The 24,115-nt window shown below is 34.5% G+C and overlaps 1 protein-coding gene across 9 annotated transcripts in view; it reads right to left on the bottom strand.

Annotated features, from left to right (window-relative positions):
• Positions 1-24,115, bottom strand: part of LRRC49 (leucine rich repeat containing 49) — a 128,539-nt gene that overhangs the window by 1,248 nt on the left and 103,176 nt on the right. For all 9 annotated transcript variants that reach the window (XM_082443787.1, XM_082443791.1, XM_082443784.1 and 6 more), the window contains 4 exons: positions 16,796-17,033; positions 15,397-15,582; positions 12,414-12,523; positions 6,014-6,167 (listed from right to left, as the gene is read on the bottom strand). In XM_082443787.1, the coding sequence (XP_082299913.1) occupies positions 6,014-6,167; positions 12,414-12,523; positions 15,397-15,582; positions 16,796-17,033 (688 nt within the window). The remainder of the gene's footprint in view (positions 1-6,013; positions 6,168-12,413; positions 12,524-15,396; positions 15,583-16,795; positions 17,034-24,115) is intronic.

Raw genomic sequence — 24,115 nt, 5'->3', positions numbered from 1 at the left:
TATTTTAGGAAAGCATGTAGTGATGCATTACACTGACTTATGTGGCCAAGACCATTTGGACAAAGTTGGGGGAAAAGTGTACAAGGAGGAAGAGGACATATATACAAGCCTGGGACCCAGAACTTGGCCTTCAGAAGAGACAGTGTTGCCACTCAACTTCTGGGTCTGGCAGTCTGCAAATGAAAAACCTGGGTTCAAAACACAACAGAGGAAGTTTTGGGCCCGAGGCTATTGGGGCACTGGGCCTCAATATCATCCTAGAGGCTGAAACAAAGCCATTTTGATTAATGCAAGAATTCAACATTTATTTTGGCTGTTGATACTTTTAGAGAGTATCTAGGCATGATGATGGAAAGTGCCATAATATATATGGAAAAAAATCAATGGAATAGATCAGATAATCAGAATTAAAGAAGAAGCAATTCACATAAATGGAGGAAGAAAGAAATAATAAATGTCAATGTGTCAATAGGTTTAACTACTTGGAAAAGGATATACTGAAACCTCCAACTCAAATCAAAACACCAAAATAATTTAAAAATAGTTAAATTTAAAATATCAACAAATATTGCCATTAAAATCACACTACAGAGATTTGTAGTAACAAGGAAAATGCTTACATTATAATGTTAAGTGGAAAAAGAAAAATACAAAATGAAATTCTGATAGAGGTTGGGTTACATAAGTGTATGTATTTGTCAAAACTTAGCAACTGTACTCCTAAGATTTACATTTCATTGTATATAAATTTTACCTCAAAATAAGAAACTATATGAAATACTGAATTCTAATGATCTGCATGCTGAATTATTTAGGGAGAGGTGTGGTAATGTGTGCAATTACTTTAAAATAAATTTTAAAAATAAGGTGGATTGTTGATGGATAAAGGATGGGTAAATGCATAGGTAAGTGACAAAGCAAGTACACTGTACAGTACAATACTAAGAGTAGAATTTAGGTTTGGGTATTGAGTGTTTACCGCAAAATTCTTTCAACTTTGTTGTATGTTTGAAATTTTCCTTTAAAAGTTACAAAAATATATAGAAAATTAATAAAAAATTATACTGAAGTGTCATTAAGATTGTCTTTGCATATTGAGACAATGAGTATTTTTTGCTCCTTTTTTCTATTTCTCTTCCTTTTCCAAATTTTTACAATTTATAAAACAACAAAATAAATATGTTTTAGATTCTTGATTAATTAATATAAATTAATGGTGAGTCCCAATTGTCACTAACTTCCTCTAACAGAGGCATATTTTGGAAATTTTCCTATGACATATAAGATTTCTCTAAGTAATCACTCACCATTCAGGGATCAACATGCTGATCTGATTTAGTTCATGTGTTAAAAACAATAGGTCATGAATTGACCTATCATAAAAATATGTACAGATTTTGATAGGCGATAAATAACAAATGGTTCCAGCTGGCGACTTCTCTGGTGAACCTAACTTCACTAACTCTGAAATATAGTCTGGGACTTAGCCACCTGCACTAAGTTAGCTTGTCGATGAGAACAGCATTTAGCTGCTCCCTTTTAACACTCAGTAAATCTGGGCTACAAAGGGACTACCAGGAAGAAAGACAAATGTGAATCACCAGAGATCAGTAACTAAAATGAGCAATATTTTACAATGGGCAATGTATTTACACAAGTAGAAGACCTCTCTTACAGATTTCTAAGCTTCTGAAAACATGATTTTGAATTTTAAAAAATGTTCTAGCGGCAGGGGCTGGAAAAATTTTATAGTAATAAGGGATAACAAAAATTTACAGAATTTTTAAATGATGAATTTTGTTAAATAATTTATACATAATACAAATTAAACTTTTCATAATTGGCATAGTGCAATTTTTGGTGGTTTAAAATTTCCTGCTATAGTTTCTTCCATGACTTCTTTATAAACATGCTGATACAGAACTTTATCTATTATAATAACCCTTAATTTAGTAAATGTGTTTGAAAGCATCTTTACTTCATCATTTCTTCTCTCTTCGAAGCCAATTACCCTGTCTCTCCATACAGTATACTCTAAAACTCATCAGGTGTCTGCCAGGACGATGCACTCTGCATGTCCAGAATGATCCTGTTAAGAGCACATTAGAGATACCTCTCTTGCCCTGACCTGTCAAGAAGTTGTTGCTCTTTGAATAATGCTTTTTCCATTCTCAAATGCTTTCATATACTTATTTTTTTCTAGCCCACAGTATCCCTGTGCGGGGTCATAAATCAAGTATTTTACAAGTTCAATCCTGATGAGGTGAACTCTATACAATATTGTTTATATTATTTCATTGAACTAAAATTTTGTTGTCATGAAGATAGGAAAAATAGTAGGTCAAAGGTAGATTTGTTATAGAGTTATGCTAACTATAATGGTATTTGTATAGGAATTTAGTCCATATCTCCATTTTATAAATGGGAAACTAAGGTCAACAGAGGTCGAGAGACTTGCTCAGGATTAGACATCATCTACTAATACTAACCTACAGAAAACTCTAGTCTAGTCCTTGTAGAACCTGCAGTCTAGTTGGAGAGATGGCCTACACATGTTAAAAGCTTAACTGAAAGAAATGAAACGGTAAATAAGTGCTGAATGAGATGTTTAGACGGCAAATACAATCAGTGTTCAAAGAAGCAAGAGCCCTTTGTGCTGGGGTGGTCAAGAAGACTTCAGGAAACAGCATGATATACTGTGAAAGAAGCCAAGGTCAGGAATCAGAGGGTCTGAGTTCTAGAGGCAGTTCAGTCAGGATCTCACCATGTGAGCCTCAGTAGTTCACCTAAGTTTCCAGTTTTCCTTACCTGTCTAAGAACATGACTGGATTCTTTTAAAGTCCCTTTAAGCTCTCTGTCCATCTTAAATCTTTTTTAGAATGAGTCAGGAGGTTGAATGAACAACTACCAAGCAACAGAATTATACATGTCATATGTATAATGAAAGGGTCTGCTTACCCTGATTTGTGAGAAACTTACTTCAAGTAATTCCTTTAACAACTCAGGATATACAGAGGAGAGAGAATGAGCACTTTGTGTTGCAGTGATTTAAATATTTTTTAAGAAGTGGTGAATGCTAGGTTGTGAGTCAAGAGAAAGTGATTAAGGGACATGGGCAAGATCTTTCAGGCAATAAATAAGTGGTGGAATCATGGGCTCAAATCCAAGTCTCCTAATGGCATAGTATTCTTTCTATAATGTTATGTGGCTTCAGGTTTTTTCTTTTCCCTTTGATATTTCTCAAAACAGTAGTCAACATTCGCTGTCTTTACTTCTTGATTGCTTATTTAATGCTCAAACCACTTTAATCAGGACTCTGCTTATATGACTCCACTGAAACTATCCCTGTTTTGAATAAAAATGACTTCTATTGCCAAATTTATCAAAATTTTCCCCTCTAGTTTGTGCCTTTGGGATTTTAGAAAATCATAGCCTACCCAATCAAGGTCATAGTTTCATCTGTTTTTTAAATGAGAACTTTAAAGTTTTGCTTTTCATACTTGGGTTATTTGATATGGAGTTAATTTTTCTTGTGTGGTGTGAAGTAGGGGGTCTGTATTTATTACTGATTTGATATTCCATTTCCTCAGTAGCATTTATTAGATAGTCTGTCTGTACTAGTCTGCAATACCTGCTATCTGTATAAAGTTTTCCTATATACGTGGGATAGTTCTGGCTGTTTTGTCCATGGGTCTATGTATCTATTCCTATACTGCCTTAATTACTACAGCTATCTATCCAATTTCTAATTATCCTATTTATTGAGTTGAAAAAATTAAGGACAGATGTTGAATTGTATGAAATGCCTTTTGAATATCTATAGAAATAATCACAAATTTTTACCTTCGATCTATTAATAATTTACTGATATCGAATATTTCTCACATTCCTAGACTAAACCATATTTGGCTGTAATGTTTCATTATTCATTTAATGTTCTGCTGTATTTTGCTTGATATAATTTTTTAAGGATTTTTGCATCATCAATATTCTTAGGTATTTGGTCTGGCTTTTCTTCTTCTGTGCAGTCCTGGAAGGTTTGGATTCAATGTTACACTGTCTGACTTTAAAAAGTGAAGAAGTTTTCCTTTTTTTTAATACTCTTGAACAATTCAAAAATTATTGGAATTGTCTGTTCCTTAAAGAGTTGGTAGATTTCTCTATGAAACTGTTCTTGTTTTGCAAGCAGCTCTTTGATATTTTTCTAAATGTCCTTTATTGAAATCAGTATTAATTTTTGACTCCTAGAACTGACTGCTTTCAGGAAGACAAGGACTCATAATCCTGCCAGCTTGGCTTTCATTTTCCCTTTTCGTAACATTGGGAAGCTCCTATTTGCCAAGGGATTAAATTCAACCTCTTTCCCCTCTTACTACCTTCCCAGTCTCATCTTTTAACACCATCTACCTCAGTCTCTGTGCTTCAACAACAGTGAACTGCTTAAAGTTCCTGGCCCTCTCCTTAACTAATTTATGCTTCCATGTCTTTTATTCATACTGTGCTATTTCCTAGAAATGCCCTTTTCCCTTTATCATATAGCTATATTTTATCCTTTAAGATTTCAGGAAGCTTCTTCTCTAGAAAGCCTCTCTTGACCTGGATAAGCTATCCCTCTTCTACTCTCTTGACGTAGTGGTTTACATTTATCCCTGCACATGTCCATCTCGCCCATTAGAATGTGAGATCCATGAGGATAAGGACAGCAACTTCTTACAGCCCAAGTATTATGTGCGATAGGTGCTCAACACATGATTTTTGAATGAATGAAAGTATGATTATAGAGAGGACTTCAAGGAACTGACTTCAAGTATTTGAAGAGTTTTCATAAGAAAGACTTGTTCTCTTTTCTACATAAGGCAATAATACTAGGATCACTAGCTGAAAGTTATTAGGAGGCAGATTTCGCTTAACATGGGTAAGAATTTCTTCACTGTTAGAGTTGTTCAGTGATATACAGCTACCTCATGAAGCAGTGACCTTTCTTGCACTAGGAGAATTTAAAGCAGAATCTGAACATTTTTCGGGATGCTATAAAAAGATTGCTGCACTGAGTTCTCAAGCATTTTCCAAGCTATAATCCTTAGAGCCCTATGGGTTCCAAAAATATGCTTCAGGACAGGGGGTGAGGTGAGGGAAAGGAAAAGAATCGAAGATCCAATCAAATAAAGCTCTGAACTCTATCTACAACAAGAACAGCTCTGCTGTTTTGCTTTCTTTTGAAATACTGAGTTTCCAGCTCCAATATGGTTTGAATAAAGAATCTCACAGCTGTTATAAAACATTTGAAAAATGTCTGGCCATTTTGTGTATATATATACATATACACACACACCACTTAGTCCCCTCAAAATCTCTTGTAGAATCTGAACTTTCTATTGTTATTTAGATGTCTTGTTTCTGCAGCTTTCTCTGAGTTCCATCAAGGCAGGCACTGCATGGCTTTCTTCTTGGTAGTTCTGCAGTACCCTAGCACAATGTTCCCTCAGTAAACTTCTGAACACATAAAGGAATAAAGAATTGGTTCCAGCTTTTCTGTCTAAATAGCTATGGTGGAAACAGAATAGGTTAAAATTATGTGACTAAGAACACAGAAGGTAATGGTGTAGGAGAATAAAATAGTGAATTAAAACATCAAGGACCTAGGCAAACAGAACAGAAAAGGAGGTTCTGCTGTGTCCTCTGCCAGGCCGGCACAGGCTAGTTAAGTACTCAGAGCAAGCCTATACCAGTTTTCTTAATTCAGAGAGATCTGGACCTACTTTGGTCTAGATTTTTGGTACCTATTTCTTTTGAACATTTTTTTTTTCTGCTTAAATATATTGAAACTATGGGCTCTACTTCTTCCCTAATGCCTTGGTGCCTACTGTCCCCAGCTCTGTATATAACGCGGGCTAACATTCCAGAACAAAAAAAGGTTATCCTAACTGATTAGGAGAGAAACGTACAACTCCCAAGTCTCAAGCCATTTGGGATTTATCCAGACAATAGGTTCCAAAGATAATGATAGTTTTACCTCCAGCTTTTCATTATAAAAGTCTCTTGTGGTATAATTTAGTGTAGCACGATTTGTGTTTTCTCCCACAAGTCTCTTGCTATCATTATTTTCTTCATTGACAATACCAGGTTTTTTCCCTTTCGTTTCTAGAAGATACCGGAATTGCTTCTTCCTGTAGAAAGACAGTAAAGAGATTTAGAGAGTTACTTATCTGATTTGTGAAAATATGTCTAGTTTTTGTTGACTTTAGAGGGTAGCATATGCTTTTTTGAATATCTGTTTTATGAGTTTGAGTTTTTTTAAGTCAGTTCACTACCCCAATCTCTCTACTAATTAAGCTATACAACTCAAATTCTTTTGTTTCACAACTACCAATCATCAACGTAAACATGTCTCAAGCATTTCTAAAGTGAAAAAACTGTAAAAAAAAAACAATATAAAACTTAAATAATCACAGAGGACCAACCCTAATTACACATGTAGTAGACCAAACTTTCAAAGTCTTTATATCCCATAAAACATATGTTAGTTATACATCTTATAAATCACACAAATAGTTCATAATTCCATTATGCAGCTCAGTAGTATTACCCATAGCTAGAAATGGAATGCAGGGACTCCCCTGGTGGCGCAGTGGTTAAGAATCCGCCTGCCAATGCAGGGGACGTGGGTTCGATGTCTGGTCTGGGAAGATCCCATATGCTGCAGAGCAACAAAGCCCGTGCGCCATAACTACTGAGCCTGAGCTCTAGAGCCCGCGGGCCACAACTACTGAGCCCGTGCGCCACAACTACTGAAGCCCATGTGCCTAGAGCCCATGCTCTGCAAAAAGAGAAGCCACTAAAATGAGAAGCACACACACCACAGTGAAGAGTAGCCCCCGCTCACCACAACTAGAGAAAGCCCGCGTGCAGCAAAGAAGACCTAATGCAGCCAAAAATAAATAAATAAAATAAATAAATTTATATATAAAAAAAAGAAATGGAATGAAATGCTGGTTTAAGTTTAGGTAAAAACAAAACACAAAAAACCCAAAAACCTCTGACTGTTATCATATCAGGATAAGATCTTATTAGGAGGTAAATAGTGAAACAGGAAGCTTCGTTTGATTATGAAGAACAGAAACAGTGCTCACAGCATCACTTGCAGACCCATAAGCCTAGAATTCCAGAGGACTGCAACTCATCCTTCATGAAGGTCACTTTCTGGTTTCTACCACTTAGCGTGTCTCTCAGGGAAGTGATATAAATGCTTTACTATGAACTGTGAACTGAAGATTGGGAGCAGAAAAGGAATATATCTTTTAAAAATGTCTTCCTTTTCCCAATTTAAGAGTATAACACAACTATTTTAGAAATTATAAGGGTTACACATTTTGAAAAGTATAAAGAAATGGAGTAAAATCACCCATAAGTCTATAGCATATAAATCTATGTAAATCATTAACATTGTTCACATTAGACATATTTCTTTGCAGGCTTTTTCTATAAATTTTTGTAAAAAGTTAAGATCATACTAAACATCCAGCTTTGTATACTGTTTTTGCTTAATGGTATATAATAAGCATTTTCTATGGTATTAAAGTTAATATTTTAATGAATGAATAAAATTCAGTTGTGATGTAGATCAATTTACATAATCAGTCCCTTTTACTGGATATTTCAGTAGCATAATTTTCTCACTCTTGTAAAGAAGAAGGTAACATATAGGTATTTATCTGCATTTATTTTATTGATTTTTAATTACAAAAGCAATATACAAATTATCCATCACTTTTATTAGTCTTTTCAAATAATCAATTTTTCATTAATTATGTTTTTAATGTCACTATTTCTTTTCTTTAACTTGCTTCAGGATTATTTTGCTATTGGTTTCCTAACTTCTTTAGATAAATGTTTAGCTCATTCATTTTCAGTCTTTATTCTTTCCTAATGTACCCATTTCAGGGCTAAAATATTTCCATTTAGCACCACTGTAACTTGATCTCACAAGTTTTGAAATGTGGTATTTTTACTACATTTCAGTTCAAGGTCGTTTCAAAATTACATTATAAAATTGTCTTTAACTTGTAGGTTATTTAGAAATGCATTAATTTCCAAATACATGGGGATTTCCTAGTTAACATTTGTAACTGAGTTAAAGTTTAATTTCATTTTGAACGGAGAGCATAGTCCATGTAAATCCTTTGGAATCTGTTGACATCTGCTTTCCAGATAGTATTTGATCAATTATTATAAATATTCCATGTATGCTTGAAAAGAATTTGTGTTCTGCAGTTGTTTGGGGTAATGTTCTCTAAATGGCTAAGTCAAGTTTGTTAATCATGTTGTTCAAGTATTTTACATCCTTTTTCTATTAATTACTCAGAGGTGTATTAAAACTTCCCACTGCAGCTGTGGGCTTGCAGTAATGTCAATTTTTGGTTTATAAGTTTTTAAGGCTAAGCTTATAGGTTGCAGACAAATTAAATTAGCAAATTGATATTTCTGGCGAACTGAACCTATTATCATTTGAAATGATCCTCTTTGTTTCTAGTATTGCTTTTAACCTTAGTTTATTTAGTCCTCAATGGCTACTTTGTTTTTATTTGGTTAGTATTGATGTTGTTTACCTTTTACCACTTTTTTACTTTCAAACTTTATGTAACCTTATGTTTCAGATGTGTCTCTTTTCCACAACATACAGTTGAACTTCTTTTTTTTTTAAATTGAGTCTGACAATTTTTGACTTTTAACCAGAACAATTAGTACATTTGCATTTTATCATTGAGGTAGATTTGGTCATAATTAATGGCTCCCTTGAATCCATGCCCTTTACAATATGATTTCACAGTTAGGTAAGTATACCTCCGAGCCTCTTAAATCTTGCCCTGTGACTGTGACCAATAGAATGTGGGAAATCATGGTGCACCAGTTCTTAGCCTAGGCCTCAAGGGGCCTTGCATGTTTCTGCGCTCTCTTCAAACCCTGCCTTTGCCATGAAAACAAGACCAGGAAGATTTCTGGTATATGAAAGACCATGTGGAGCAGAGACAAGTCATCCTAAGTAAGGTCTTTCTAGACCAGCTTACAACCTCTCAGACCCCCCAAAAGTGAGAGCTTAGGGAAGATCTGCAGAGCTCCCTATCCAACCCTCAGGTGACTGCAGATGCATGAGGTCCCGAGCTGAGGGCAGAAGAAGCACCCAGCTGACCTATAGACTCAGTGGGAAAATGTTTCTTGTTTTAAGTCACTGAGTCTTGGTACAAGTGTAATTGCTGATATACTAGTATTTAGGTTAAATCTAACATTTTATTTTCTTTCTATTTGACCAAATATTCTATGTTTCTTTTCCTTCTTTTCTTCTCCCCACTTCTTACCCCTGCCCTGACCTTACTAGTTTGGAAGCTATATACTCTTTTATTGTTTGGTTACCAAAGGAATTACAACATGCACTCTTAACTTACTAACATTTAAACTTAATTACTATATTTTCATCCTAGATAATACAAGGACGTAGAAAACTATAATTCCATCTACTCCTCCCAATATATATACTACTGTCGTAGTGTATTTTAATTCTACGTTTTAAAATCTCACAATACTATTATTGTTGCTTTATATAGTCAATGTTCATTTAGTTTTATCCCACAAATTTAATACTTTCCTTGCTCTTTAGCTCTTCCTGCACCTCAGAATTTCTATCTGGGATCAGTTTCTTTCTGCCTTATTTATAGGCTTTATCATTTACTGCAGGAATACTGATGGGAAATCTCTTAAGTTTTGTTTTTATTATTTTGTTTTAAAATGTCTTTATTTCACCTTCATTCATTTTTTTAAGGTTTTTATTTTAATTTATTTATTAAAAAAATTTTTTTGGGGCTGTGTTGGGTCTTCATTGCTGTGCGTGGGCTTTCTCTACTTTCCGTGAGCAGGGGCTACTCTTCATTGCGGTGCGCTTCTCTTGTTGCGGAGCACAGTCACTAGGAGCGCAGCCTTCAGTAGTTGTGGTACGAGGGCTCAGTAGTTGTGGCTCGTGGGCTCTAGAGAGCAGACTCAGTAGTTGTGGTGCATGGGCTTAGTTGCTCCATGGCATGTGGGATCTTCCCGGACCAGGGCTCGAACCCGTGTCTCCTGCATTGGCAGACAGATTCTTAACCACTGTGCCACCAGGGGTGTCCCTTTCACCTTCATTCTTAAAAGACTTTTTTGCCTGTATGGAATTCTAGCTTGGCAATTAATTTACTTCAGTACATTGAACACATTCATTACCCTGTCTTCTGGCTTCCACTGTTGCTGTTATGAAGTCAACTGTTGATGTGCACTCCTTTGAAGATAACCTCTCTTTTCCTGGTTGTTGAAAAATTTTTACTTTATAGTGAGTGTTCTGTGATGTGACTAGGTGTAGATTTCTTTTAATTTAACAAATTTGGAATGGATGAGTTTATTTAATGCATAGATTAGTGTATTTCATCAATTCTGAAAAAATTATTTGCTGTTATCTCTATCCCATGCTCTCTATTGTGTCTTTTTGAAACTCCAGTCAAACATATGTTAAATCTTCTAAGTCACTCCATCTTCAAATTTCTTAACCGTTTTTCCATATATTGTTCTTTTTTCTTTGTTCTGCATTTTGCAAAATCTTCTCTAGTTTATTTCCCAGTTTACTGATTCTCTTTTCAGGTGTGTCTAATTGGCTGTTAAACCTCTTAATTAAGCTTTAATAATTATGCTTATTATATTTTTCATTTATAGAAGTTCCTTTAGTTTCCCTTCAAATCCGATGGATCACTTTTTTAAAATTTCCTGTTTTCTCCAGATATTTTCAACCTTGTTTTTTATACCATGAAATATTGATATATTAGGCATAGTCATTTTATAATCTATAAGTGATAACGCCAAATCTAAAGTATTTGTGGGTCTGTTTCTGTGGTCTATTTTTTTCCTGCTAGTTCTTATACATGGTGCCTTATTTCCTTGTGTGCTGGGCTATTTAAAAAAATCTTTTCATTGTGTGTTGGTCATTGTCCTTAAAAATTATCCATGGGAATTATCTGAGATAGGATGAGAGTAACTTCCTCCAGATAGAAGGTGCATTTGTTTTTACCAGGTATCTAGAGATAGTAATGTTTAAATTTTGAAATTATTTTAAACTATGCATGTATTAGAAACTCAGGCTGCAAATTTACCTGAAGATTGGTTTTGGTTATAATTTCTTAGAGACAACTCTGCCCCTTTTCTGCTCACACCAATGCAATCAGAACTGAACTAAGTGGGGAAGTAAGCACACAAGATAGCCATTTTGTTGGTATAGATTATAGTAGGGTAGCATGGCTCTGGAGCCAAGTTTTGGGGAGGGGAATGGGGAACTTCCTGATCCTCAAAGTAAAAAGTGGTATGATCCTGGAGGTCGAGGTCAGGACAAGCCTCCTGATCACCCAGCTCCCAGACTATAGCAAAGGTAGCAGTTTCCTTGGTGGACTGGTTCTGTGGTATCATTCTGAGATCCTTTCCAGGCCCAGTCTAGAGACTGCTTCCCTATTCCTTCCAATGATTCTGTAGATAACTAATTTCTTATATATCAATTGTTTTCTCCTTACTCTAGCCAGAGTGTATTATCTATAACTGAATCATGACTAACACACCATCTTTGACTTTTCTCCTTCTATCTATGCCACATCCTGTCAGTCAGTGTTTTCTGTCAGGTACATGCCTTCTAAGTATTTTTCAAATTATCCTCTTCTCCATTCTCACTGTCTTAGTTCAGACCCTTATAATCTCTCTCCTGGACTACAGACTAGCCTCTTGATTGGTCTCCATTCCTTCCATCTCTGTCCTCTTAAATGGCAGCCTTTCTAGAACATGAATCTAATCACAGATTGTTGTGCTTAATTACAAAGCACAGTATTCAGTTTGGTTTTTCATGGATTTCTGGGCTCTTCAAAATCAGATCACAATCAATCTTTCTACCTTCATCTCCTATCACAATTCGCAATCATCCTATGCTCCAATTATATTGAACTATTTATAATTCCTTGTGCCTTTGCAGATCTCTTTCCCTCATACCCTGTACCTGAAAAAACTCCTATTCATTCCTGAAGAACTAGAAAAATGTTACCTCCTTTGTGAAGCCTTCACCAATGTTTTTCCAAAATGCAGTGTCTCCTATGCTCCTACAGCCCTCTCTTATAGCATCTGAAATGTCTTTAACTTATTAGCTTATAAGCTAGTAAGTTAATTTATTAGCCTATAAGCCACACAAGAGCAAGAACTTTGTCTTATTCATCTTTATACCTCCAACACTTTGGAGAGGGCCAGACACAAAACAAATTTAGGATGTTTGTGGGATGAATAAATAGCACAATTAAGAGGTGTGTGGAATATATTTCTTTTTCTAGTACAACAGTACTTCTATAAAAACTATAGAAATTAAAGGTTACCTGGCGTCACCCAGAATTGAAATCAGATGGTACTGGGGTAATTCAGAAGATGCTACATGTGCTAGGATTCCAAAGAGCCTTTCAGCCATTATCATATCATTTTGCGTCACCTGAAGAGATATGAAGGAGAGGGGTCAAAAATGACATTGCCTCTTAGCTTGATACAACTAACATAATTCCAAAGAAATTTCCAGATTAAATATTTTCTTTTAGTCCAGAAAAATACATTCTCCTGGGCTGTAAGAGGAGAGTGAGTTCTCATTGATATTTCTCTTTCTTCCTTGCACTTGATTAGAATGAAGATGTATTGATACAAATGTGGCCCATGGTGATGGATGATGGCTGGGAAGTGAGGAGTTAGCTCTGACTTAGAAGCCATGGTTCCTAAGGACTATACTTGAGACACCTTAAATTCTTAATGAATTTTTTTCAAAAATCCTATAGCTTCTTTGAGTAGAATGATTTAGGGGGAAAAATCTCAAGTGTCAATGGAATAGATTGACCTTAACAATGTGTCAAAGGTAAGACAAGGTGTTGTTCATACCTTGTTCCTAAAAGGATAATTTTGTCCCTTTCTGAGGAATGAACATTGGATTAGGAAAGGCACTCCTATTCGTTCTGAAATTATGTCCGCCTTTCTCCCCACAAGGAATAATCTGTCACAGATATATTCCCCATGAGGGCTCATTCCTATGATAACCAAGAAACTACTAAAATCAGGACTTGTATTAATATCTGGGCATATTTTTTAATATAAAATTAGGTTTCTTACATTTTGAATACTATTAGATTGTCAATATAATGCAGTGGTTCCCAAGCAGGGGCCATTTTGGCCCCTAGGGAACATTTGGCAACGTCTGGAGATGATTTTGGTTTATCGCAACTGGTGGAGGGACGCTACTAGCATCTAGTGGGTCGAAGCCAGGGACGCCGTTAAATGTCCTACAATGCACAGGACAGTTCCCACTATAAAGAATTATCTGATCCAAAATCTCAACAGAGCACTTGAGGTTGAGAAACCCTGGTATAGTTAAATTTTGCAGCTTTAAAAACTTTATTCTTTACACTAGCTATAATACACTACACAGGAATTTCTGGAAAATAAATCCATAATTCACAAGCATCTTATACACATGAATCAGTGCAGACTGACTCTTTCCCTTCCCTTCCCTAGACTTTCATAGTTAATGAGGCTGCTGCTCCCTGGTATCCGTCCTTCAGCTGACAGCTAAGTTGTTTGGTCTAATATAGTCACCTAGTGGCCAGTGCAGGGCACTACTCCATCTTTTCCTCTCGATGCTCATAATTCAATTTAAGTCTCCTCAAGCAATATCATTCTCTCTTATACAAAGAGAAGTAGAAATATAGTATAACATTATTATATATTGTCAAGGATGAGATAAGCAGTTTTATTTAAGGTCTTTTATTAAAGGGTCAAATATCCCTGGCATTGACATTTTCGGAACTTTCAATCAGAATAAATTACATTGGTTCTTTCTCTTTCTTCTCTACTTTATACAATTATATTATACTATTACTTCCTATCTCAAGGTTTTATAATAATTATTACATCTCCAGTAGTGATCAACATTTGGGTAAATACACTATTTAGGGTTAATTGAGATAACGATTTGGCCATTAATGAGGAAGAATTACTCACCCATAGCAAAAATAACTATTCTATTTCCAGTGTAGGCTAGCTTTGGAAACTTTTGGAACTAATTATTAGATCTGACCGGTGACTCACAGCCTCTCTGGGGAAGTACCAAGAGGGTACATAAAGCTGAAACAAATCTCTTGAGAACTAGCTGGAGAAATTAATAGTCATCTGAAGGTTCCAGGTTTGCCCTACATCTTCAACAGATGGCTGATACTGTGGTCATGGGCCTACCATGGTTGATGCAAATTTCATATGGCTTTTGTACAATGACCCAGAGACCTCCAGTCTCCTAATGGTATGCTATAGTTTTGGAGTTTTAGGCTAGAGTTACTTACAGTATATCAGCTGCAGGGAAATACAGTTGCTATTACCACCATGCTAGCAAAGTTGATTATAGTTCATCTTACAATAAGGAGGTCTGAATTTTAAGAGATAAGCACAATAATACTAACAGCATATTAAAGATTTTTTCCTTTAGAGGATTATTTAAATTCAGTTCTGGAATTCCACAGTAGAGGAAGAAGCATAGTTTCTCTCTTTTCTTCCAAAGTAATATTTAAAGAGAACATGATCTTTGGATAGCTGGGGGATTAACCCTGTGACAACCTTAGCAGAATCAATCTGAAAAATAACTCTTTACTAATAATTTTCCAGTTATTCAGGCTCCAGGTCCAAGTTATACAATGCAGATATGCCAAAAGCATCTGCTACAAACTATTAACAAAGCAGTCCGGACGTCTATGGACTTATGGTTGTTTTATTTCCTTTTTCACTCATCTTTACTTTATCTTCTTTTATGTTTCCTCCTTGCTTATTTCTCCTTCTCATCTCTTCTTTTTAAAATCACTCTTCTTTCCCTATGTACATTCTTTTTTTCCATGTTATTCTTCCCTTCCTCTACCACAATCCTTATTAATTGACATTTAGTATCACTTCCCCATACCATTTTGCATGTCAGACAGTCTGTAAAGCACTCTGAAAAATACAAAGATCACATTACTTACAGAAGTGGTTTTTCTAAATTTTAAACTATTATCCTACAAACACTTTACTTCTCTGAATACCTAAACTATCACAAAAGTATTTACTATTCACCATGATCTGGTTACTATTTTATTTTCAAAATTTGTCTAATACCTTAGAAGTTTTTAGATAAATAGTTTTAGCTTTTCAACATTTTAAATGTCAAGATTTTTTTTTAAAAAAACATTATTTCTCAAAAGTTCTATCATGATTTTATACATAAATTCCTGGCCATTTTTATGACTACTTCCCCTAAAAAGGAATATTTTAATTCTACAGTTGACTTCGTGTTTAGCTTACCTCTGTTCCATTTATTTTCTGCATATTAAAATGGCTCAGTCTAAACAGAACATAATATTTCCAGAGCGTAAAATTGACAACTGGATTTCCTTGAGGATCAATTGTCAGCTGGTCAACTCGACGGAGTTGTGCTAGTGCATTAAATTGCTGCAGCATTACAAGATTTGTTTCCTTGAATTTAAGGTGCTACAACAATAAAACAAAAAAAGAGGTGAATATTGAGTTTAACCATCTTAAAACATTAACATTAAAGCTTCACTGATCATTCCCCAAATAAATGTAAACTTTATGCTTAGCTAATATGTTTTCAATTACATTAAACCAACTGAATATATTAAACTTACATAAACTTTAATCCACCTAATGCAAAATTATTGATGGAATATATTAATCCATCCAATATTGGATTCAAAGTGATTTCCCTTCTGCAAAGGACATCCCCCTATTCATTAACAACCTAAGAGTCTTAAAAATTATATAAATATACAGTAATTCAGACTCTTCCAGGCATTACAATGATTTTATATGCTTTACAATGAGATGAAATCTACAAAGGAAAGATCAGAAGTAAAATTTTCAGAATTTTATAAATACAGGGCTCACACAGCGCTTCTGAGAAAAACTAGTTAACCATTATTACTTTTATCTTGCTAATTACTATGTAGGCTACTTAAACTGGCTACCAGAAAATAAAATCACTAAAACCGAAATGCTAATGTAAGTGTTCTGTCTGTGAATTTGGATGGTCTTTTCTAAACATACTGTCTCCACTTCTATCTTTTTTAGGGAGGATGATATAACAAAAGAAAAATAAAAAACACTTAATAAAGGGTAGGTGAGGGAAATCACTTGGCTGACAGAGAAAAACACAATGATAATAAAAACTCAGGAGATAATTCATGGAAATCACAGTTTCTGCAAATTCATACTAATAAATAATACAATAATACCATAATTGGAAAGGGCTAATTTCTCAAAGTAATTTTAATGAGCTATTAAAATTATTTTAAGTGTTGTTAGGGGACTACTGTAAAAATTATATGTAAATATATATGTCCCATTAATACCAGGTACAATAAATGAATATATAATATACAGTTGGGTGAGGTCCTGTTGAAAGTTTTACAAAGTAGAAATATATAATTTGAATAAAATTACATTAGTCCGTTATACTCCATAAAGAAGCATTTTCTAGAGAGATAATTTCCAATATTTACAGAAGACTGTAAGGCCATTTATGAATACTAATTTAAATCCCAGATTCAGAAAATCAACACAAGAACTTAGTCTCCTTGCCAGATAGAAACTGCAGAAATAAAAGTTAAAACAGGTCTTTGGCCTGAATATACAAGTCATGACTGAGAAGAATTCAAACATACAACTAAAAGGAAATGTTTACCAAAGAATTAGGAAACTTAATCTTCAATTTGGGAAGCACTTGGACGATTTCATCAAATTCTATGAAAGTGAAGGACACTGTTGTCACCATTCCTGCTGTTTGCACGCTCCAATTCCGATCCAGACATTCCAGCGCTCCTGAGCCATACAAGGAAAGTGTGTCTCCCTCCACTTCGACAAGGTGTGTGTCTGTGACAGATAGACCTTGTAAAGCACTGGTGAGTCCTGAGTCCAGAGACCTGGAAAACCCAACATATAATTTTAAATGAAAGTCTTATCATGCAAAGTAAATAACAAATTATAAAGACCTGTTGGAAAGGTATTTGAAATTTTATATTCACTTTTTTTCATTTCGGTAATTAAACCCAGAGCACCAAAGACTAATTTTCAGTAGACTATCTACAAGTTTTGTGTTCTTCTAGTCATGTACTTTAATTCAAAAAGAGGTACATGTGAACAACAAAAATACCACTTTTAAACCCAAATTATTTATATCAATGAAAGATAATTGATAGTCTATTTAGTTTTAAAACAATCCATTTAATATATCATAGATATCCTTGCATGTGAAAACAAATAGGTTTTCCTAATCTATAAAGTATTCCACTGTCTGGCTGAAAAAAACCTGTATTTTACAAAATAATATTTCTATAGTAAGAACCATGTAATATAAAACTACGTTTATAAAACACTTGGGAATTTATATAATAACTGCTAAGAATAGTTTCTCTTTCAGAAGCTGGATTAAAGGGTAACTTTGACTTTTATTTTTGAATATTTCAATGTTGTTTGAAATTTTGCAAGTGTATATATATTACAGTTATAAGCAGTACAATCAATGAAGATTTCCTCCCCATTTTGAAATAAGAAATGATAAAAAAATCCACTACTGACTCTATGTGTGTGTATATATATATATATATATACACACACACACACACACACACACACACACATACATATACGAAATAACTTCACATATCTACTGAATATGATCATTGTTATTATTTTCAGTTAGAGCCACATGTTTTATAAAAGGTTACCTAAATGATAGCTCTTTGAAGAAGAAAAGAAATAGCTTGATCCAATTCAAATTTTCTCCTTTGTGAATAGAGACATAACTATTTGTTTTACCCAATCTCAAAACTCAGTCGATGCTTGGTTTTTGTTCTATGGGTTTTCGTTCTGGAATTCTGCTCTCAGACACTATTTATTTGCCCTTACTAATATATTAGTGCTTTGCTCTCCTTTGTGCTCCTATGGAATTTTGTACACTCTTCCAATACATCACTTCTCATACTCAAGCATAATTATGTGTTTACAATTTTGACTATATTTTTTCAGCTTTGGGGCTTTGGAATCTATGAGCTTTTCACAATGGGCCTTTCACAATGTAAATGACTGCATTATTAAAGATCTTCAAAAGTTTTATAATGCTGATACTGGGAGTAAGACTGACAAACCATCACCCTGTTGGTTTATCATGCTTTACTAGACTTACTGTACTTACTTCATAGGTACCAGTTAACATGTAACACATTTGTTGACACAATAAGAAGCTGGGTAATGACATCAATCAACTCTAAGTGAATATGCAACTGAGAAAATATAAAAGGACTGATTTCTGCCAGACTAGTGCTCAAGACAATGATTATTATCTGACAATAATCAAACATTCAATGAGCAGTGGTGTGTGAATAATCTTAGATGATAATCCTATAAATGTAATGGCTGATAATATAGAACAAAAATAAGATGAGAATGAAGAATTCCTTATACTGTGCTTTGTGTGATAACTTTGTGTTGAGCTATGTAAAGCATATAATCATTCCTAGAATAGGATAAATGATAGGAGTTACATTTCAATGCCACTGAAATAAAGAGGGCTTAATGAAAAGAATATATACCACTATTACAGCACTTAACCACACTGCACTGCAGTTACTTGTTTCCTTGTCTGTCTCTCTTACTAAACATTGTGATCCTTGAGGGCTCAAACTTTGTCACATTCACTATAGTAGATCCAGCACCTAGCACAGTTCCCTAGCACATGTTGTGCTCAATAAATATTTCTTCAAATAATTAATGAAATGAGACAATTATGAAGTTTCTTATGAGTATCTATGGACTCTTAAGAAGGGTGTTCCAATCATAAACTGTGGTTCGAGCAAAGGGACAAGTCAGTGACATAGTCACGGGCTAAGGGTTAGTAAGAAGGTTTCTGCAGGTGAGGCAAAGACCAATAATGAAGAAGTAAAGTCAAGGCAAGAAAAAGGTTTGCTAGTTGATGTAGTGATGCCTGATGGTCATGACATGCAACAAAAGAAGCTGAATCACAGTTATGTGCCAAAAACATGAATAAATCCTTTGAGAAGCTGTGTTGTTTTATATCATCTATTTGGAAGTGTCTTGTTTACCTTTTTTCCATATGATTAAAAGTTTAAGAATATAAACTACAAAATAAAATGTCTATTATTAGAAAAGGATTATTTATTTTCTTTAAAGGTTTGTCAAGCAAACTGTTAGGAAAATAAGTGAAATAAACAAACCTAGCCTCAGCAAAACAGTTGTGTAGTTACAAAACAAAGCAGAAGTAATTTCTAACTTTTATAGACCTCACATGGACATTCAGTAACAACAAATGGCAAGTTTGCTGGGCTGTAGATAGGAAACAAAGCACCTATTAAATAGGTCATACAAGACCAAACCCATTTCAGTTATTTTCTGAATGAGGCCTGAGGTTAGCCTCAGACTCTGGCCAATATGGAACAGAGGAATCTGTCCCTCGGCGAAAGTGTGCTCTGATTTCCATAAAACATAACTTAGGACGTTTGCTCCCCATGTTTATATGTTGGGGATCGTCCTTCCAGTTTTCCCTGTGTGCTTAATAGATATGTCCACATCTTTTTAGTCAAACATACATACATATTATTTCATTTGCTCCCTTATTCACTTATTCACCAAACATTTGCTAAAAGCCCACAGGGCACTGTCCTAAGAATTTGTCCCAGGCAACCAACTCATCTGAATTGATAAGGACAATCAGTATAGAAATCATGTGCAAATTTTAAATATATCAAAACTCTCTTCACTTTTATTGGGCTATGTTCCCAGAAATAGAACTGCTCTACTCATACTCTGCAGTTAAATTAATAAACACATGGGTATAATTTCTAAACTGAAATGACCTCAACGTCATTAAACAAATAGGTTAATCTGGAGAACCTATTATGTGTCAGATATTGTGGTAGGCATTGGGGATATAAAGATAAATTAATACTTATTTGTCCTTAAAGAGCTCCCAATCTGGATGGAGGGTGGAAAGCAAGATAAATGTATACATTAATCCTAATATAATATTTATGTTTATTGTCATATAATGAATATTTAAGCAATATGCTATGGAAATGCAGAGGAAGAACAATGAATTCTTCTAGTGGGGAGAAGTTAGGTTTCAAAAGGAGGTAGTATCTGAACTGGTCCTTGAAAGATGAACAGTAGAATTTCATCAGAAGTAGAAGGAAGAAGCACACTTTAGATAAGAAAAATAGAATGAATAAAGGCACAGAAGCCTAATTATATATAACATATTCAGTTAAGAACAATTTCAATATGTATGGAACACTGAAACATAGAAATTAAACACTTAAACATATGGGGGAGTAGTAGCTGAAGATGAAGCTGAAAAGTCAGATTTTATCCCATAAGGTTGAGGAGCAGAAAAAGATTTTTAAATAAAAAAGTAACAGAACCATATTCAATGCAAGTTTTTAAGCATCTCCAATGTGCCATGCATGGAGCTAGGTTCTGGTGCTTGGGATAAAAAGATGAATAAGATATGTTCCCTGCCCTCAAGGACCTACTTGAGACAGATAATTGGTGAACTTTGTGGATGATGTAGCAGGGAGAGACGGAATGGAGAGAGATTAGTAGGAAGACCAGTGCAATAGTGTCAACTAGACCATATAAGGGCATAACAAAAAAGAGGGTATCATGCAGTAGAAAAGGCATTGACAAGAAAATCAGTTAGAGCTTAGTTCAAATCCCAGATCTGCCAGTGATAAATAGATGACTTTTGGAGCAAGTTATTTAATTTCTTTGTGGTTTCAGTTTCCTTGTATGTAAAATGGTGATCATAATACATATTTTTTCAGAGTTGTTATTAAGACTAGAAATCATATTCTAAACCATACTCCATGCTTAGTTCAATACATTTTAGTGATAATTATTAATAAAAGAAGAGAACACAGATATACCAGATATTTTAGAGATCATAAAAGTAGGACTTAGTGATTGTCGGGAAGGAAGGAGAGGGAGGATTCAAGTGTTATTCAAATGTTTTAGACTAGGTGATGGAGTCACCTGGTCTAGGTTTTACCCTTGTCTAGTTTAAATTTATGCTTTAAGAAATGTGGTATTCCTCTATGGAGGATCTATGCTTTAAAATTTGTTTCTCCATGAAGCCCAATACATTTCCATGTATATTTCCCTACTCAAGTATTATTTATATAACAGTAGGCAGTTTGCCATCAAATAGGAATTCTCTTCAAGATCTTTACTGGTTAATTCCAAGTCCAAATGTTCATTTATCCAACTCAATCTTTATGTAAGAATTAATCAGAAAAATATTCCATGCCTTCTTGATTAGTAGAGGACACTAAGACAGGGTGATTAACTTAATGCAACACAGTAATGAGTCCCTGAAAGCCAGGCTAAATGGAGAATATACTCTTAAATGCCTAAATGGAAAAAAAAGACAATATTTCAGAGGACTACAGGTTTTTAAAAAAATCTTTATGCATTCTATAACAGGCTAGAACAGAAAGACTTAAAATATTTCAGAAGATTCTTTTCCCAGTGAATAAGTGGTGCTGATTCCTATAATAATGTATTTTATGAATTTCTATTACAACATTCATAGGTGTGGAAATTCATTTTATGCATTATATTTTATTATAGTAGTGTTGGCTAAATAACACAGTGTTCATAGACAGGAAATGACCAAAAATAAACCAGCTTCACTGCATGCATCCAATGTAAGCAAAGAAAATATTACACCAAGTACTTTCCCATTTCTGGCAAGGGAAAGAAACCTGTAGTATGTCACTTTACTATAGATCTGTCCCAAGTATAGTGAACAGTGAAATCATTAATGGGATATACCAAAGTTTTACAGAATTTCTTCTCTTTATGTGCCTGTACTTTTTTCATGGATACTTATTTCCAGGCGTTTAGTTACACACCCACAAGCCAAAGGTCACAGACATTGTAACACAAGAATTAGCCACTTTTTTGGCATTATGAAATACTAAAGACTATAAATGGGATAGTTGAAAATGGAAAATCTTATGAAGCATTAAAAAACAAATTGGAACCCTAAGGAAGAGACTTTGTGGCCCTCTGACTAGCTTTCTACCTTCAGAGACAGCCAGGCTTATATCATTCCCAAAAGATGAAATTTAATTATATTTTTAAATATTTACAGAGAATGTAGTAATATAACTTCTAATATTTAAAATGTTTCACTTTGTGCTTTCAGATAAAAAAGTAGGCAGAATGAGCACATGTGTTTGAAACCTCTCCCTCTAAGGCCCCAATAAAGTAATTGAAATGTTATATACCCACAATAACAAGTAAAAAGGAAAGTGGGAGACAGTCTTCAGCAAGAAGTTTCAACAAATTTCTGGAAGCTGGAAGGTGAAGAATTTTGAGTGAGGAAGAAGGACAAAGGAAGCCATAGGTTTGAATATGAACTGGAGACAAGAACAAAGACGGCAGCCAAGCTGCCCAGTAGAACTTTGGAAAGGAAAGAACAGAGATATAATGGAAGATGGGAATGAGAAGTGAGGGAGGGGCATTAATTGAAGATCTGCAAAAGGACCCTACTACCTACTTCTCCCACTGCCAATAAAACAGTCAGAGGGGCATTGCAGTTCAGTGGGAAAAGGAAAGAATACTCAATAAATAACACTGGGGCAACTGGTTATTCCTAAGGGGAAAAACAAATTTGACCTCAGCCTCAAACTTAAAAAATCAATTCCAAATATAATAAAGACTAAAATATGATAGGCAAAATTTTAAACCTTTAGGAAGACAAAATGGGAGAATATTTTTATAATCTCAATGTAGTAAAATATTTTTTCCCTTAAACACAATCCAAATGGGTAAACCATAAAAGAAGAGATAATACATATTGGTATCTTCAAAATATAAATGACATTTAAAGTCAAAGAAATATATGATATTGCTTAGGGGGGAGGCAGAGAGTGAAAAGAGGGCCCAGGATCAAATTCAGAGGAATTCTACCATCTAGAGGTTGAGAGGATAGAAGTACTTGAGGATATGAAAAATACACATAATCCAAGTAAAAAGCAAAGGCTACTAGTAATATGATGTAAAATAATAAACTGTAAACAATGGTCCAAAAGGAAATAATGAGACTAAATTAGGTCAGGGACATAGAAAGCTTCAATAAGAGTGGATTCTATTCAAAAGATAAAAAAGAAATTCAAAGAAATTGGAATGTGGTAAAGGCAGCACAAATTTCTTTGTTAAACAAACAAACAAAAACAACACAATAAAACAGGCCATCAGAAATCCCAGATAAAAAGAAACTATGTAAGAAAGGCATGGCTCAAATACGAAGCAAATTGAAGTGTGGCATGGTTTTGAACAAACTTTGAAGTGTAATCTTTGAATCTGATGCTAGGAATAGTCTCCTTGAATGGTTTAGGAAGCAGAAAATGAGATATAATCATAGTACACTACTTAACTCTCAAGTAAAATATAGTTACATGATAGTTACATAATCACAGAAATTTAAACACTGTTTACCAGTTTTCAATCTTTAGATGCTACCAATTGACAAATGTTTTGGTCACAGAACAGATAAAAATGATACTGATCTTGAAATGTAGAAGAATAGCTCATAGAATACAGCAAAACTAGCTATCAAAGGAGAGAAACTCCATCCCTACAGAAGGCAACAAATACGAGAGCACAAACTGTCAGAATCAACTTTTTCAGAATTCTGGAGTCTAAAAAGAAATTACAACAACCAGAGGAATGCTTAATGAAGAAAAAAAGTACTGAATTTTACCAAGAGAGTTCTGTGGCATTTTAAATTACCCTGCTACCATTCCCCACTCCCCAGCTCAGTGGCAGCCTTGAAGATGACAGTCCACATTCCTTGTGTAGGTTGCTGGTACCAGAGAAAGCCATACATACCTTACTATCAAAAAATTGTTGTCATGTGTTTTGACACATCTAATAGCTCCCCAAAGGATCAGCTCAAGGGATTGCCTTTGTTTTCCTGACTCAG

This window comes from Balaenoptera physalus, assembly GCF_965194825.1.
Source record: "Balaenoptera physalus genome assembly, chromosome: 2".
Lineage (NCBI taxonomy): Eukaryota > Metazoa > Chordata > Mammalia > Artiodactyla > Balaenopteridae > Balaenoptera > Balaenoptera physalus.
Note: the sequence above shows the minus strand (reverse complement) of the source record. Positions and strands in the feature narration are given on the sequence as shown.